General features: G+C 52.4%; 1 protein-coding gene across 4 annotated transcripts in view; it reads right to left on the bottom strand.

Moving 5' to 3' along the window:
* Positions 1-5,039: 5,039 nt before the first annotated feature.
* BDKRB1 (bradykinin receptor B1) overlaps positions 5,040-18,083 on the bottom strand; it is a 52,987-nt gene continuing 39,943 nt past the window's right edge. The window contains exons 3-5 of one of the 4 annotated variants that reach the window (XM_046009564.1): positions 13,454-13,599; positions 8,800-8,859; positions 5,040-6,609 (exon numbers count right to left, since the gene is read on the bottom strand). In XM_046009564.1, coding sequence (XP_045865520.1) covers positions 5,515-6,609; positions 8,800-8,859; positions 13,454-13,599 — 1,301 coding nt within the window. In that variant the 3' untranslated portion in view covers positions 5,040-5,514. Of the gene's footprint in view, positions 6,610-8,799; positions 8,860-8,972; positions 9,009-13,453; positions 13,600-18,083 lie in introns of those variants that run through there. The other 3 variants (XM_046009566.1, XM_046009565.1, XM_046009568.1) reach the window with 3 other exon arrangements.

Raw genomic sequence — 18,083 nt, 5'->3', positions numbered from 1 at the left:
CCCTGCTCTCCCCACTCTCAAATAAATAAATAAATCTTTAAAAAAGGAAAGCAAAAAAATAAATAAATAAAAGCAAAAATAAAAAAATTTTAAAAAGAAAGCAAAAGACAAGACGTTCTTAGGAAGGTGTTCTGGGGAGCCACCGTGCAGGGGAGATGGAGTAGGGGCGCTGGTGCCTCACCCAGAGGGGGCAGAGCATTCTGGGTCTCGGGTCCCCTATCATCTGAGCAGCCTGCATGAGATGACTTCATCCCTGCCCTGTGACCTCTCCGAGAGGCCAGCGTCTCACGGTCTGCTGCCCCAGTGCCTCGCACAGCACCCGCCACGGAGTGAGCCGCAGCGAATGAGGTCAGGGCAGTGGACAGTCCAGCGGCTCTGATTCTTAGATTGGGGAGGTCAGATTTGGGGGGCCCCCCACCTGCCAACATCACGCCTCATCTAGCAGGGATTTGTGATTTGTCTGCGGCCGGCTGTGGGTCTGCTGCAGACCTCCTGCTCAGCCCCCAGAAGCAGAGCCAGCTGGCCGGCCGCTGATCACAGATGCGTGCGGGAGCGCAGCCAAGACCAGCGGAAGAACCGTCAGCAGAGCCCGGCCGGTGGGGTCGACCACAGAACCGTGAGCCACGGGGGTTCTAAGTCTATACGCTTGGGGGCGGGTTGTTGTGCAGCAAGAGATAGCTTCTACAGGGCCCCAGGCCATCATCTATATTCCACGCAATCTGGTGGAGTGATTGTTCAGTGGGTCTGAACTTGACACTCCCCTGTTTAGCGTCTCTATGGCCTCTTGTGGCCTGTAGGGAACACCGACCTCTGAACCTTGCGACACTTCTTCCAGTCCTTGATGTCACTGCATCCCATCTTGGGCGAGACAAAGACTGTGGGTGGTTGACACCCCCATTGTCCTATTTAACTGTAAGACCCAGCTCGGGGTCACCTCCTCTGTTAGCCCCGTTTCTTGAACTCCTTCCCGGCAGACTCCGTCATCCCGGGATTAACGGTTCATACTGAGAAACGACGTCTTTCCCTACTGGCCCCCCTGCTTGCAGTGAGCTGCTCAAGGGTCGGTGTGCCTTGGGAGCAGGGAACCCACTGTTAGCCAGGTTCTATCATGGGACAGCTCTGCCTCTCAGAAAGTTCTTTCCTCAAAGTAAGCTGGAATGTGTTTCTCAGGGTTTTCTTTTCTTTTTGGTCCTGCTGGGGAAACATGAAATACATTTGTTCCCCTTTCTCCGTAGGTCTTTGCTTCTTCAGGAAAGCCCTCCCAGGCTCTCACTGTGTCATGAAGGTTATGCTATTGCATCCCTTTGCCAGTCTGATCCCTTTCTTCTGAATGAGCCAAGTGATGAAACACAATACTCTTCATGTACCCTGTCCATTGCTAAGCTAAAATGGGCTATCACCTCCCACGTTTTAGATGCTATACTCCTATTAATATAACCCAAGAACTGGCAGCTATTTCAGCAGTCCCTAAGCTCCCTGTACAGGAAAATCCTGAAGTATCTTCCCCTCATACTTGCTGAGCCCCAACTGACCCTTCTAATACCCTCCTGTCTCTAAAAGCTCCTGAAAAGTGAGCCTGTCTTCGTGCTAGGCACAGGGAGTCTGCCACCAGGAAGGCAACTCCGATGGTGGGATCCCTGGCACTCAGGCCTGTTCTCTGACTTCATAGTCTGGTGGGCATCCCTGCGTCTGGACAGAGCCCTGCCCCAGCAATCCAGCTCATTGGTAACCTCGGGAAAGTCTCTGCCTATGTCTGGGCCTTAGCTTCCTTATCTGTAAAATGGAAATGTTCAACTCAATAATATATACATGTATTTTAAACTTTTTGTTCGATTCACAGAGAGATTCCTTGTACTCTTTTACTCAGTTTGCGCTGTGATAACATCGTGTGTGCGTCTGGTGCGCTGTCACAGCCAGGAACATTTTCGGATTCTAGCCGCATTGTGCTGGTTTGTCACGCACTTATTTTAAGTGCGTGTGGAAAGCCTGTAGGAGAAACTTCTAGCATGTAGGAGAAACTTCCTGCTTGCTCCTCATCGAGCTCATGACTCATCTCCGGAGGACAAGAACCTGTCTGTGTCCGTTGCAACACCCAGGAGTCTCCCCGGGCTGGGATTTGGGAATGTTTAGTGCTGTTCAGTGCCCACGACGGATGGGGTGATGGCCACGGTGGGGGAGCGGGGAGGGCGACTGCAGACTGGCGCGACAGGCCCACAGCTGGAACTGGGTTAGAGAACGGGCCCTGCATGTCTACCCTGGGCCCTTCTCAGACAGAAAGTGGGAGCCCACCTGGGTGCTGGAGCCAGGGTTGCTGGGAGACCACGTGCTCACTCATCCCTTCATGCCAGGTGTTAGCCCTACCAGGTGAGACTTGACCCACACATGGAATCTCCCGGGTCGAGCGCATCACCCGAGCAGCAAATTCAAAAATTTTATTTCTCATGCAGCACTGATCCTTTTTTTTTTTTTTTAGATTTTATTTATTTGACAGATAGAGATCATAAGTAGGGAGAGAGGCAGGCAGAGAGAGAGAGAGGAGGAAGCAGGCTCCCAGCCAAGGAGCCCGATGCGGGGCTCGATCCCGGACCCTGGGATCATGACCTGAGCGAAAGGCAGAGGCTTTAACCCACTGAGCCACCCAGGCGCCCCAGCACTGATCCTTTTAACCAAGGCAGGAGTTTCTCCCTCTGCCCACGAACACTTGACCTTGTCTGGAGGGCTGCTGGCCGGGCTCTGGTGACGGTTACACCCATTCAGGAGATCAGGTGTCTGGGAGACCATGCGCACAGCCTAATGTTGAACACAGGCGTGTGAGCAACGGTCTGATTGCTCAAGCCAGCCTGCTCTAGATGCTGGCATCATCTTTTGCAACCCCCAGAGAGCATTTTTAGAAGGTACAGGGGACCGAGAAAACAGCAAGGAGGACATTTTCAGGTCAGGTCACTCAGAGCAGAGGAGAGAGTGGGTGTTATCTTTCCTTTCCGACTCTCTGCTTGTGCCTGATAGTCCTGTCCTGGCCGCCTTATTCAGGACCTCGGCTCCCAGGATTCCTGCCCGGAGGGGATGGTTCAGACATGGCCTTGGTGTTGGGAAGCAAGCCGGCAAGCTGGTGACTCCAGCCTCCGCTCCATGGGAGGCAGCTGTAGCCCTGGTGTCAGGGGCACCTGCTCTCAGCACCAGAGAACTGGTGTCCTAGGGAGCACCCCGAAGTCAGATCCGGGGGGCCCCTGCCGTGCTCCCAACCCCCACAGCAGTGTCTGGCCCGACCGAGAGGCTCAGTAAACATCTGCCTGAGGAAGGAATGCAGGCTCCATGTCACTAGATTTGCCGATGCCCGAGGGAAGCCCGGAATGGGATTCTTGGGTGGAATTTAAATATTGGTCACCAGCTCAAAAATAGTTCTTAAACACCACATGATTTAAATTAAACACATGTGCCGGCTGCGTCGGTGCTTGTAGACTTAAATCTCTGCTCTCCAGGGCACCTCCGGGGGATGGTGCACTGACCGCGGGGGGTGGCCACTGCTGGCCTGCGAGAGGGTCTGGTGGTCCAGGCCCTCTTAGATCCCATCGGGCAGCTCCAGGAGCACTGGCTTCTTTCCCTTTCCTGAATGCATCCAGGGCTTTGCTGCTGCCCGGTGAGCACTGGCCTTTCTCAAGCAGAAGCTGTTCCTCCCTGCATTCCCGCCCCCGCCCGGACACCCGCCTTGGCACCTGACCCACAGCTGTCTCCTCCCCGGGACCCTCCAGCACGGCCTGCCTGCCCGCAGGGACCCTGTGGGCTGTCCATCCCCTGCCTCTCCTTTCCTTGACTGCCTTGTCACCAATGACCTTCTCCTTCTCTCTATTCCAACTGCCCAAGGCCACGGCCACACGGGAGATGGAATGTTCTGTGCAAACACTCTTACTCTGTGGCCTCAACCTCCTGTTCTTCTGCCGTGTCACCTAGGTGCTCCCACGGTCCCCGCTCTGGGACCACATCCATGTCTGTCTCCCTCACCTCCTAAGTTCATTCCTTCTCTAATTCAGCCAGTCTCCAGAGTCCGACCAAAACCTCCAACCCCCTTGAGCGGTGGTGGTCCTTTGGCAAAACCCCAACCCTGGAGACACCCCATGTCTGCCTGTCTGGGGCCTGATAAGCATGGCTAGAATGATTCACACGACAGGTTAATGCCTTCTAGCTCTAGCCAGGCCCTCCGTGCTTCCCGCCCTGCCCTTCACCATCTTGTCCTCCTCAACCCTCAAACCTGTCTGCGACTGCCTTGTACCTCACTTTCCTTCATCCTTCTCCCTCCCAGCCTATACACCTACCCACCTCTGGGTGGAGCTTGTTTCTCCTTTCTGCAACACACCGTTTTCCTATTTGGTCTGGCCATCTGCATGCTCTTCAGACTCACTACCTACAGTCTCTGTCTCTTCCTCCGGGAAGCCCTCCAGACCCCACTCCTCCTAGTGGCCCTCCTGGGGGCTGCTTCTCTGTGCTCAGAACACCTCCTCACACGTGGTGGGGGCAGTTACCCTGCTCTCTGACTCTCTCCAAGCCCCTTGAACGCAGACTTTTCCCAGTTCACCCCGGATCCCCTGGAGCAAGAAGAAGGCCGAAGCATTAACAGTTCCATAAATACTCTTTCCTGCCTAGCGCCTGTGTCCCCCCTGCATGCCCTGGTTATGCCTCTGCCAGGCCTCCCTCCCTCTCTCAGCGCCTCCAGATTCTGCCCTTCCTAAAACTCAGCTCCCTGTTGCCTCCCTTCAGAACTGGTCTCCAGACAGCCCTGCAAGGAACGCACCCTTTTCCCTTCTGAACACTCATGGTGCTGGATACGGGGCGTGCTTCTGTGATTTCTCACTTTCTTTTTTTATATTCTAAGTATTCATGCCTGTCCCTTGTGGATGGGATCCCTAGTTCTATCATCTCTGTGTGCCGGGCCATTAGCCTAGAACCTTCTGGGTGGGCATGTGGCAACGTGGGAGAGACCCTTACCGGAAGTTTCCTGGGGAACAAATTAGCACAAACTCAGTGACATGAAACAGCACGACTTTATTGTCTTCTGTTTCTGCAGGCCAGACCTCGGAGGTCCATCTCAGCAGACTCAAGCCTGAATGTCTGCAGCGCCGACTCCTTCCGGAGGCTTGAGGTGAGAATCCGTCTCTGTCCCTTTTCCGGCCCCTAAGGGGCACCAGGAGCCAGCCCCTGGCTCTGGGCTCCTGCGGTCCCTCCAGCCTCCTGCTTCTGCGGTCCATGGCCTTCTCAGATGCTCACATGGCCACTTCTCTTTTATAAGGACCTTTGTGGAGACACCAGACCCACTGGGATAATCCAGGATCATCTCCCCATCTCGGGACCCTTAGCTTAATCATACCCGCAGAGTCCTCCTACGAGAAAAACACGCAACAGTGTCCAGGGATGAGGTCCTGCTCATTTTCGCGGGGGGGACAGGGGGCAGGGCGCGCTCCATCTGGAGCCCAGGACAACAGCATCTACCGTGTCCGAAATCACTGAGGAGGAAGCCAAGCTTCATGGCTCCCTGCCATTTTTCTTCTGCCAGAAATGTTGGAGAACATCCGTCCTGTGGGCCAAGGGCCCCAGACTAAGACTGCGAGGGGTACATTGCCGGTAGAGTTCCCAGACCTTGGTGCGGAAAAGCCGGCCCACGAAGACGTAAATGACCGGGTTCAGGCAGCTGTTGGTGAAGGCGAAGAAGTTGGCGTACTGCAGGCCCAGGTCGATGAAGTCCTCCCAGAAGCAGCCCCGGACGGCCCGCACCTGGAAGAGGAATTCCAGGAAGGCGAAGAAGTGGTAGGGGGTCCAGCAGACCAGGAAGGCGGCCACCAGCGTGAGGATGAGGGCCGTGCTCTTGCCGCCCGCGGGGCCCCCGCAGCGCGTCCCCGGGACCTCAGCCCGCCCGCGCAGGGAGGCCAGGATGTGGCCGTTGAAGACGACGATGGCGGCCAGCGGCAGCACGAAGCCCAGCACGTTCAGCTCCACCATCCTCGCCCAGTGCCAGGCCCCGCCGGGGGGCAGGAGCACGCAGGCGTGGGAGTTGTTCAGCTCCGGCACGGCTTGGACGGAGCGGAACAGGAAGGTGGGCACGCTCAGGAGGCCGCCCAGCGTCCAGATGAGCAGGCAGGTGACCTTGGCCCGTCGCCGCTGCCGCCGCCACCGGCTGGCCATGGGGTGCACCAGCACGCGGTAGCGGTCCCAGCTGATGGCCACCACCAGGAAGATGCTGATGAACAGATTGGCCTTGATGACGCCATTGACCAGGCGGCAGAGGGGGCCCCCGAAGGGCCAGCGGAACTGGTGCGCGATGTTCTCCGCCCAGAAGGGCAAGCCCAGGACGAACACCAGGTCGGAGGCGGCCAGGTTGGCCAGGTAGATCTCGGCCACGCTCAGGCGCCGCCGCGGGAGGAGGAAGACGGACAGCACGAAGAGGTTCCCCAGCAGGCCGCAGACGCAGACGATGACGATGAACGGGGGGAGCGCGCCGTGCAGCAGGGCCCAGGCTTCCCGCGCGCCGTCGCAGGACGTGGCATTGGGCGCCGAGGGCCGGCTCCGGTTCAGCGACGGGGACTCCAGCAGGCTCCGGGATGCCATCCACGGGGACCTGCACTGAAGGGCACGCAGAGTCAGCGGGAGGCCGCCCCCGCCCACCCCCGTTTGGAAAATACGGTGCTATTGGCGCGCGGCCACACCTGCTCCTTTGCGTACTGCCCAAGGCTGCTTTTGTGTGGCTGCGTGGCGGGCACAACTGGGAATACTCGCCGTTTGGTCCCCTTGAAGAGGCGTTTGCCGACCCCTGGCATAAAGGAAAGGACGGGGGCTTTGAAACCCGAGTCCGAACCCTGGCGCAATCACTTGGTGTGGGCCAGTGAGACCCACTGACTTTTATTTTTCCTTTTTGGAAGTCGGAGCTAATCCTATCCTTCCTGTGGGGCTGTGGCGAGGACTGGCGTTCGGATCTATGGAGCGCTTGGCGAGGTGCCCTGGTCCAGAGGAAGCGCCCAGTGGAAGGTGCTGATTCGTCGTATTAACAACCACAGCAGTGGGGCGCCTGGGTGGCTCAGTCGGGTAAGCGTCTGCGTTGGGCTCAGGTCATGATCTCAGGGTCCAGGGATTGAGCCCCACATCAGGCTCCCTGCTCTGCAGGGAGTCTGCTTCTCCCTCTGACATTCTCCCCTCTCATGCGCTCTCTCACTCTCTCTCTTTCAAATAAATAAATAAATAAAATCTTAAAAAAAAAAAAAAAAAAGGAAGAATAGCCACTCACACCAAGGAATTGATCTCTATCTCCAGGCACCATTCGAAGACCTTCACGTTTAAATATTTTTTCATTTAATTTTCCCAGCAGCTCTGTGGGAGCTGGGTCCTTGTCCCCTCCATGCAACGGTTCAGAAAATGGAGCCCTGGGAGGCTGATCTCTCCTCCGCGGTCACACAGACCTCGACCGTCTGACCCCAGAGCCTGGGCCTCTGTCTATGTGATCCTGCTGCATGTTTTGTCCCCACTTGGCAGACAAGGGAGCCAGGCTCCGTTGTTCACAGCCTGTCCTGGGAGACCTCAGTCCGTGCTGCCCCCTAGCCCACAGCTGGCCTGCCTCCCGTGTGCCCACGCTGTTCCAGGGGAAGAGAGATGTGGTGGGAAGGAAGCAGACTATGCCTCCCAGCTCTCTGGAACCCCATGGAAAGAAAGGACCGCATCCTGTACTCGTGGGCTGAGAGTCTTCCACTAGGCACCGCCTCACAGCATCTAACAGAAGATATTGTGTAAGAGAGAATCAATCTTGGAAGAGTCTTGGCTGTATGACCTTGGACAACCACTTGGTGTCTCTGAGCCCGACTTTCCTTATCTGAGAAGGCGATGACCGTCAAGTTTTGACATTGTTGGTAACTCACACACTGGGCCATTCATACCCAAGCAAAATTCACCAGTCCTCCATGCATTTATCTACGGAACTAGTATTTATTGAGCACCAGCTGTATACCTGGCGCTGTTCTAGGTATTTTGGACACAGCAGTGAATCAAATTGGTTAAAACTTCATGTCCTCGGGGGGCTTCTAGCCTAGTGGGAGGAGAGAGCCCACAACATTGAACAGAGTGAGTAAATGTGTTAGCTGGGGAGCGGTGGCAGGGAGGGATGATTAGACGGAATCAGCGTCTAGATTTGTATTGGAAGTAGTACCACGATGATTTTCAATCAGATGCACGTTGTGAGAAAGGAAGGATCAGATGTCTCCAAGAAATACGAGGTTGTCATCAACTGAAATGGAGGTCACAGACTGAAGATGGGGCAGGATTTTTTGAGTGGGGGGAGATCAGGGGTTCACTGTTGGACATGTCAAGGTTGCGATGTCTACTGGACCCCAAGTGGGGATTTCTAGGGCTCACCTAGATAGTCAAGTCCGGCTTTCAGTGACAAGGTCTGATACAGTGATATGTAAATGGGAACTGTGATTACCTAGATGGTGTTTAAAGTCACAAGACTGGGGGCGCCTGGGTGGTTCAGTGGGTTAAAGCCTCTGCCTTCGGCTCAGGTCATGATCCCAGGGTCCTGGGATCGAGCCCCACATTGGACTCTCTGCTCCGCGGGGAGCCTGCTTCCTCCTCTCTCTCTGCCTGCCTCTCTACCTAGTTGTGATTTCTCTCTGTCAAATAAATAAAATATTAAAAAAAAAAAAAGTCACAAGACTGGATGAAATCCCCAAAGGAGAGTGTCGACAGAGAAGAGAACAAGGTGCCTGGTCACCAAGGGCAGGTGAATGGGAAACATAGGGAATCATGGGTTGGGGGGCTGCGGAGTACCTGTAGTGCTCGGGACCCAGAACGTGCGGACGAGTCAGGATACTCTCGTTTTGTCAGTTCCTGCAGGGCATAAGTCCACAACTAAATACTTACTTGGTTATTCGGAAATACTTATTTGTTTTTTTAATTCTTTTTTAAGTAGGCTCCACGCCCAGCGTGGGGCTCAAACTCACAGCCCTGAGGTGGAGTTGCATGCTCTACTGACTGAGCCAGCCAGGCGGCCCCTGGAAATACTTCTAAATTTTGCAATATGCCCTTTCTGGCAGTGATGAGCTCAAAACTGCAAGCTGTGGAGACTTAAGTAGCGAGCTTCTGTTTCTCGAGGAACTGGTGATGACCGACCGTGCAGGTTGCACAGAATGTTTGCTGATGTTGACATCACTGTGGGGCCGCAGCGATTTCGCTGACCCCAAGAATACCTAAGATACAAAAGCTGTCATTTTAGAAGTTCATGCTTTTAAAAGATCTGCCCCAAGACACTGATCTCACCCATGGAAGCATGGCTTTTCATCTTAGACCAAGCAGCTGTTCTGCAAATTAATTCAATTGATTTTTGGTTCTGGTTTTCTCCTAGACAAATTTCTGGAAGCTCAGTCTGGCCAAATGGAACAAAGGACTTCTGGGGAATTCTATTCTAAATTTAGTTTAAATTGTTTACGTTGGAACTAGAGTTATATTTTTGTGATGGTAATGCAAAGACAGATTATCCTGGGCATAGTGTCATGGTAACAGTTACATTCTTACTAAATAAGAGACCAAAGAAACAGAAATGTACACACTGTTTATAATTACTTGCAAATAAGTTTCAATATTCTACCAATTGAAATGGAGATGATAGTTGACAAAATTAAGAAAACCACAGCTTTTTTAGTGCAATTGATGGCGAATTAAAAAAGAAAGAAAACCTTCAGCATGTATTTCTTTCCTTTGCTGCCCATCATCCATCAATTTTATAAGACCTTGAGCCTAAATGCCTGAAAGTGTTACTAGTTGTTTATTAAAGGAGACCTCTAATTTTTTTTGAATTTTATGCCGAATCAATTAGAGATCTTTAATCTAGGTGTTTAAAGAACAGAGTACTGAAACATCTGCTTTTGCTTGTCTAACGATGGAAAATGAAGCCATTGTGTAGAAAATAAATATTGTAAAAGGGAAGAAAAAGGATTAACTCAGAGAACGAGGGCTCCATGGCACATAAGATTTAATTTTAAAATTCTGTAGTGTGAGGCACGTCGGGGGCTCAGTGGGTTAAATCCTCTACTTTCGGCTCAGGTCATGATCCCAGGGTCCTGGGATCGAGCCCCGCATCGGGCTCTCTGCTCAGCAGGGACCCTGCTTCCTCCTCTCTCTCTCTGCCTGCCTCTCTGCCTACTTGTGATCTCTCTGTCAAATAAATAAACAAAATCTTTAAAAAAAAATTCCGTAGTGAGCTTTGGACTACCTCTGTTTGTGGGAAGAAACTTTTCCATTGGATAAGTTCATATTCTGTACAGAAATGAAATGAAATTGGGAAAAACCTATGACTCATGACATCTAAGCTTGCCAAAGCATTCAAAAATCATAACTACGGTTTCTTTGTAGAGTTGCATCTGGTAAAAATATTTGTGGAAGAGAGCCACTTTGAATGAAGGCATAAAGGCACCACCTGTGAGAATATCTGGGCTAAAATATTCACATCATTTTAGATGCAAAGAGTCAGGCTTGAGAACAGCCCCCCTTGGCACAACTTGCTCAGTGTGCATTGGCACCTGAGCACCTGCCCCAGCCCCGTTTTCTTAAATAAATACGTTCTAGTCTAAGAGAAGGGTCGACTGAAGGTGCTAATTTACATGTATTAACGGTAACACTTGAAGGCGAAGCGTTCAGCAATTATATGGAACAATGAAAAATAGTAAGATCAGGCGAGCAGAAAAAGTCATTCTCCAGGAAAATGTCTCAGACACACCCGAGGCAGGCACAGATCAGAGCCCGTGGATTTGTGCCCAGTTTATGCTGCTTACGTCCTTTTTCAGTGTTCATCTCGGTAACATGAAAACTTATTTTGCCTTCATGTATTCGGGTGGATATATGTACTTAAAGATGTAACTATTTTTTAAAACAATCGTATTACTAAAACTTCTTTCTAACTCCATCACGGTGATATGGCCAAGCCGTTACAGGTTTGTGTGTATATAGAGAGAGTTAAATACATCAATTTTTGGAAAATAGCTTCGCACGAGAACTGCTTTCTGAATGCACTGCTGTGTTACAGCCACTTGGTTTGAAGCCACCTGGTTTGTGGGGCTTCCTTTCGGCGGCCGCAGGAAGCTGGTGTGCCCAGCAGACCTGATTTCTCAGATGCCCTGGGAGGGGTGCCCAGCACCCCGTTGTACTCCGTACACGTCTGCAGAGCTGCATCCTGAAACTGTCACAGGGCCTTACACCATGCCTTCCTGTGCCCTTCTCTGCACATGGGGACCAAGTTCTACCCACGAAGGAAAACCCACTCAACAGCTTTGTCTCTGCCCCAGGCCTCCCTGACGCTGGGGCTGGAGGGAGACCTGGATGCCCATGTCTGAGCCTTCAGCATCCCCCACACCTGTCATCTGTGGGGGGTTCAAGACTCTGCTGTGCTCTCAGGAGCTTGAGCTTGACAGCAGGGCTGCATGAGCAGTCAGAGAGTTGTGCCCATGGTACAGATGAACAAACTGAGGCACAGATATGACACGGGGGCTCTGGAGGTGGAGAAAGGGGCTGTGAGCCCAGAGACACAGGCAACCTCTCGAAGGTGGAAAAAGCAAGGAACAGATTCTCCCCTGGAGCCTCCAGAAAGGACACAGCCCTACCAACACCATGACTTCAGCCCAGTGTGACTGACGTGGAACACCGAACTTACAGAACTACACGACCGTAAATTTGTGTCGTTTTTAAGCCACTAGGTTTATGTTAATATATTACAGCAGCCACAGGAAATCTCATCCAGGGGGCAAGGAAAATCAGGGACTGCTTCCCAAGCCACATGCCGAGACCTCTGAAGTCAGCTTGAATCTGATCAGTTCAGCACACACTGTCCTCTGTCCCACAGCCTGTGTCTGCTCAAGATGGGCTTACTGATTTTTTTAAGACTTTTTTTCCCCAAGATTTTATTTATTTATTTGACACACACACATACACACAGAGCACAAGTAGGGAGAGCGGCAGGCAGATGGAGAGGAAGAAGCAGACTCCCTGCTGAGCAGGGAGCCCGACACAGGGCTCGATCCCAGGCCCCTGGAATCATGACTGAAGCTGAAGGCAGACGCTTAACTGACTGGGCTACCCATGCACCCCAAGACTCATTTATTTATTTGAGAAAGAGCATGAGTGGGAGGGGCAGAGGGAGAGGGAGAGAGAATATCAGGCAGACCCTGCACTGAGCATAGAATGTAACGTGGGGCTCCATCCCAGGACCCTGAGATCATGATCATGACCTGAGCTAAACCCAGAGTTGGAGGCTCAACTGACTATACCATGCAGGTGCCCAAGCTGGGCTTATTTTTAAAGGGTTTGTCTTTGCCACCTGCTGCTGTATTTACAGCAAGTTGGACAGAAAGGAGAGACCTTCCTTCGCCACTTCTTAGTTGTAGCTCTGATATTTGCCTGGCACATAGTAGGTGCTCAGGAAACAGCACTATCGACATTTTGAGTAATATTCGATCTTATTTGTTAAAAACTTAGAGATGACACCAGGCAAGTCTACCAGAGAAGATGAGTCTGCAATTTCTATGTGCTACTTTCTGAGTTCTGTACATTTTAACACTGACATTGTTACTCGGGAGACCACTCTTCCACAAGGAAGGCTTCTTGGAATTCATTCCAGTTCCAACAGTGAGGAAGTAATAAAGGCACTTGAAATACAGACACAGAAATTAAAGGATCACAGCTCAGTCAAATAATAAGATGCTATTGTCAAGCCACAAATAACCTAGCCAGTTACCGGCCTTCTGAAATCTGGTAAGCCATCCTGGGCAGGTCCGTCTGATTTTTATCAATCAGAATTTGTAAATGGAATCTGGTCAGAGTCCACACGGAACACTTGGGAGGCTGTATCCAGTCTCTACATATTTCTTGTGGCCTTGAAATAAAGAAAGAGCTTTTGGAAACTTCTCAGGCTAGTCCAGACACTCTCCTCCTTTTCTTCTGGGAAAGCAACTCCACCTCAAAGCAGACATGGAATACAGTCCCTTAAATGGATTTAGAATTAGGATTCTTTCCTTCTTTCCCTCCTTCCTTCCTTCCTTTCCCTCTTCTCTTTTCTTTCTTTCTTCCTTTCTCTCTTTCTTTTTTAAATATTTTATTTATTTATCTGACATAGAGAGATGAGAACTCACAAGCAGGGGGAGCAACAGGGGGAGAGGGAGAAACAGGCTCCCCGCTGAAGGGACCCTGATGTTGGGCTCGATCCCAGGACCCTGGGATCATGACCGGAGCCTTTGGCAGTACTCAACCAACTGAGCCACTCAGGTACCCTAGAATTATATTTCAAAAAACACACGTACTTAAAGAAAGCCAAAAATTCTGCTAATATTTAGTCACAAAGGGAAGCTTTTTTGGTTTGTTTTTTTCTAAGACATGTGACTCTCCTCTTACCTCTCGCTCTCACAAGAGGAAAAAAAGAAGGTGGTCATTTACTTACCCAGGTAAGGAAAGAGCTCACAGCTTCAGCCGGCTTTCCCAATGGCGAGAGCAGCCTTCGGAGGTGTGTTCTGCACCGAGAAGCCCCGTGGAAATGCTGCGGCCTTGAATTACACAACCTCCTCTCCGATGAGGTCACTGGAGGGACTGCCAAAAAGAGTGAGTCTTTCAATGGAAGAAGCAAGCTGGGGTTTAAAAGGAAAACTGCTCTGCATTTGGGGGGCTGGCAAGAGATTCCGCTCCCAACCCCCTCCTCACGTTGGCGACATCTGGGGAAACCCGGACAGCCCAGGAGTGGCATGTTGGCCAACATGCCCTTCAAATGCATCCTGGCCTCCTTCTGAGCCCCCGTGAGCCTCCGTGGACACTGCGTGATGACAACCCCATTGACCACGGGGTCCTTCCTGCCTGAGGTTTTGCAACAGCTTTCCTTAAACGCCTCCTTCTGAATTTCGGCCACGAAGGAACCATGGCCAAGAACCCGTTAGCGTGGAGCCCACTAAACAAACAGTGAGCTAGGAAACGTTTGACTCAGGCGGGGTCCGGAGCTGAGTAATAGCAGATACACTTTCCCTAATCTCGGCGGCTCCGAGGCCCGTTCTTCAACGCACATCGCCTCTGTCAACTTGAACGACTCAAGACCTCGTGTTCAGTCCGTGAGACATGTCTGGCTTTCTTTGAGAAAAGAAAGAGCCTCAAGTCTCAAGAGCCTTTAACTGCAATGCTCCTTATCTGCCCTCTTAGGAAATTAAGACATTTCAGAGTCCTTCCCTAAACGCAGGAGAACGCATCCATGTCAGGGCTTAAATTCTGGCTTCTGGAAAGGGGATCCCCGAATCTCAGGGTCCCAGCCCTCCCCATTCCTTAGTCCTGCCTCTTGGGTGCTCCATGTCCCCTTGGGACGTTACCTTGAACCCAGACTCTCTGGAGCAGAACATGTCCCCTTTGTCTTCAGAATCTGGTCTTCTCTCTTTCCTTTCTCTGTACTGACACCTCGGTGGGGACAATATGCACTTTAGAATTTTCTAGAAGTTTTCTAATATGCTAGACATATTAAAATCATGGGAGCAGAAGACAAAGAGGAAGACAATTCCAAGATTCAGTAGCCCCTCAGCATTTTGGGGAGGGAAGTGGAGTTTGTCTTTGGGAAGGCCGCCTCCCATCAGGGGAGACCTGGGATTCTTTTTAGTAACGTGGATGTTAGGTGCATGTCGGCCATTGTTTGGGGGAGATTTTCAGCAGAGAGAGGCTCCAAGTCCCATTTCTTCCTGATTAATGATGAAGATTGGGGTCTCCCCAGAGAAACTCTTTCTGGAAAGCAGCTGCCTTTTCTCCCTTCCATACGCGTTTAGACTGGACTGTATCTGTTCTTATGGGATGCCTTCCTGTCCAGGCCCCGAGATCAGGTCTGGGGGTCCGACCCTGGCCCTGCACACGTGGGGGCAGGGGATGGCCCATGAGGGTAAGGGGACTGTGTAGGGCCCCGTGACTCACTTGCTAGAGGATGGCTGAGCTGGGGTTTGGGAGATAACTCCGTGGCAGCCTTGCCAAAGCCATGGGGCCTCACCCGGGGCTGAGATGGAATGTTCTCTTAAGAAAATGGATGTTCCCACTGTTGCTCACTCAGAGTGGGAAATGGGAAGTGGGTCTTGGTCCCAGGGTGGAGAGAGTGTCCTTCTACTTCTGGGGCGGTGGGGAGAGGGGGCCTGAATTCTGGGAGGCTGAGGACAGGGGGAGTGAACCCCAAGCCTGTGGGAAGAGGGGCTCGATTTCCCAGGGCTGAAGGCAGGATGAGGGAACCTCCTATCTAGGAAGGGTTACCGACCCCTATAATGTGGAGGACGGGGGAACCCTGGAGTGGGATGAGGGTCCTCTGGGTCCTGGGGGATGTGGGGGGCATGTGTGGGGAGAACAGGGCAACAAAGAGGCCCAAAGAGGCGGCTGGCAGGGTGCCCAGGACTGCCATCTGCAAACAGAGGACAGCCTGTCTGGCTTGGTGGGACAGGTCCTCCGTCTTGGGGACTGTCCCTGAGGCAAGTGCTGGGGACTCTGGGCAGCTGTGTCTCCTGAGCTCTGGGTGGGCTCGGGCTTCGATGCATATTCGGGGAAGGCGGGGTGGAGTTTGAGGGACTTGGGGACTCAGGGGTCACAGTCCCCACCGTGAAATACACAGTTTTCCAGTCGCTAAACCCCGGAGCCAACCTGTGTCCTCCTAGTCACATCGAGCAGCTTCTGTGAGGACATTTCACCGGGAACATCTCTGCAGGTAACTTCTAGAACCCAAGCGTCCTCAGGGCTCCGGCTCAACCACCACAGTCACACACGCGGTCCCTACTATACACTCTACTTGTAGACGCAGGAAAGAAGCCAACGCTGGGCACCTTCTGGCCTGAACCAAAGGCGCATCGAGCTCTCTGTCCCCTCTGTCCAAGCCTGCCTTCTGCCATCGGTGTTAGGCTCTCGTGCCGCAGACACGTCTATGACATGGAACTCCCAACAGATCTTGCTTTCTCACTCTCGTCCTTCTGTGAATGCCTGGGCTAGATTACTATTCCAGAGCACCTGGATTTTGTCATTGCAGAGGACTGCACCCCAGCCCCTGGGAATTCACAGACTCCACGGTCCTGCTTGTAACACTCAGAGCCACCTCCTGACCCTGGGGCTTCTGATGCGGCCGAGAGGTGATTGGCGGGCTCCCTAGTGCTTCCAGACTTGTCTTCCTGCGGGCACTTGCTGGCAATGGTCTCTCCTCCCCTACCTGTCTGCTTTGTGCCCCTCCATCATTCAAGGCCCGTTGTAACCCCCCTGGATGAGTGCGGGTCTGTGTGTTCCTCCTCGTATTCTGCAAATACGGAGGGAGTGCCTGCCTGCCTGGTGCCCAGGGAGGGCTGGGTGCAAGGGGACAGAGAGAAGAAGCCTCGGTGGCTTCTGCTCACGTTCCTGCTCACGTTCCGGTGGACCCGGCAGGTGGTCAAGCCCACGTTGCGGGCAAGGGTGTAAAGCTGTTCCAGAAGAGCCCACAGCGGGCACACAGAATGTGTGGGCATGGAGGGGCCCTGCTGGAGGCATCTGGGTGGAAGGGGGGTAAAAATACAATCCTAAAGTTTGTGAGTTTCCCAAAGCGCAAACCCCTGGAAATGGACAGGGTGCCGGCTGCAGGCTTGAGTGGGTCCCAGGCAGCTCTGAGCACTGTGCCGGCCTGAGCTGATGGCCGTTTGGAAGTGAAGGGCTCTGGGCACCCGGCAGAAAGCGCTCTGCTGGGCCAGGGGTTCCAAAGACCGGGAAGGTTTAAAAGTAACCACATTAATGTGTGTCAGCTTTGCTCTGGGGAGGCCGTCTCACCTGGATGGGATGAGGGGGGTGGCTCGGCTGACCCTCCTTTGAGAGGGGTCGGGAGAAGCCCCTGAGCGAACACAGCTGGGCCCTAGAACACACTGGGCCCAGGATGGTGCGACCGGGAATGCTCAGCCACATTCTGCTTTGTTCTAAAGCCTTAGTCTGACCATGTTGTGTCTCTGCTGGAAATTCTCACTGCTCCCGTCTCAGGCACAGGAATGGACTAAGACTTGTCTGTGACACAGCCTGCCACCTTTTCTGGGTGTCATGGTCATGGTCCCCACCTGCTCCTCCATTGGCTATCCTGGTCCCCTTCCTCTGTTTTGAACATGCAACATCCTCTCCCACCTCAGGGCCTTTGCACTGGTTGTTCCCTGTGTCCAGAGCACACTTCCCTTAGACGGCTCCATGCTGTCTCCAGGTCTCCTGGTCCCCATAAACCCCCCCTTATCAGAGAGCCCTTCTCTGAAATAACCTCTCCTCCCCTCTCCGGCTTCACTATTTGTTATAACCATTATCATCACCTGGATACGTGGTTTGGTTTTTACTTCCTGTGTCTCCCTCTAGAGCATGAGCTCCACCCAGCAAGGGTTTATCTCTTTTGATTAGAGTCATATTCCAAACTCTTACAACAGACCTCAACAGGGGCGCCTGGGTGGCTCAGTGGGTTAAGCCTCTGTCTTCAGCTCAGGTCATGATCTCAGGGTCCCAGGATCGAGCCCCGCATTGGGCTCTCTGCTCGGCAGGGAGCCTGCTTCCCTCTCTCTCTCTGCCTGCCTCTCTGTCTACTTGTGATCTCTCTCTCTCTGTCAGATACATAAATAAAATCTTAAAAAAAAAGAAAAAAACCCCACAACAGACCTCAACAAATATTTGCTGAATGAATTCATAACCCTATTTATTTCTATATCAGAGTATCAATAGTTTGTCTCTGCTCAGCAAGCAGTCCTGAAACCCTTGAGGGCACCGCGTCCCTTGTGGGCACCGGGAAGACACAGATGATCAAATTCCTCTCCATGGCCCCTTGAGCGGCTCTGGGTCCATCTGAGGACAAAGACACACAGTGACTGCACAGAGTGGAATGCAGAGTGACAACGAAGACCCAAGGGGGTGTTTGAGTATGAGGACCTAAAGAATTTAATTCTGCTTGAGGCTGAGTCTGGAAAGAATTACAGTGGAGGGATATTTGAGCTGGGTTTTGAGAGACAAATAGGAGTCAGACGGCAGGCGAGCTGAAGAAAGCATTGTAGGTGGAAGGCTCAGCATGCGTCCATATAAGACATGTTTGTGGAAGG

The sequence above is a fragment of the Meles meles genome, chromosome 6, assembly GCF_922984935.1.
Source record: "Meles meles chromosome 6, mMelMel3.1 paternal haplotype, whole genome shotgun sequence".
NCBI classification, from domain to species: domain Eukaryota; kingdom Metazoa; phylum Chordata; class Mammalia; order Carnivora; family Mustelidae; genus Meles; species Meles meles.
Note: the sequence above shows the minus strand (reverse complement) of the source record. Positions and strands in the feature narration are given on the sequence as shown.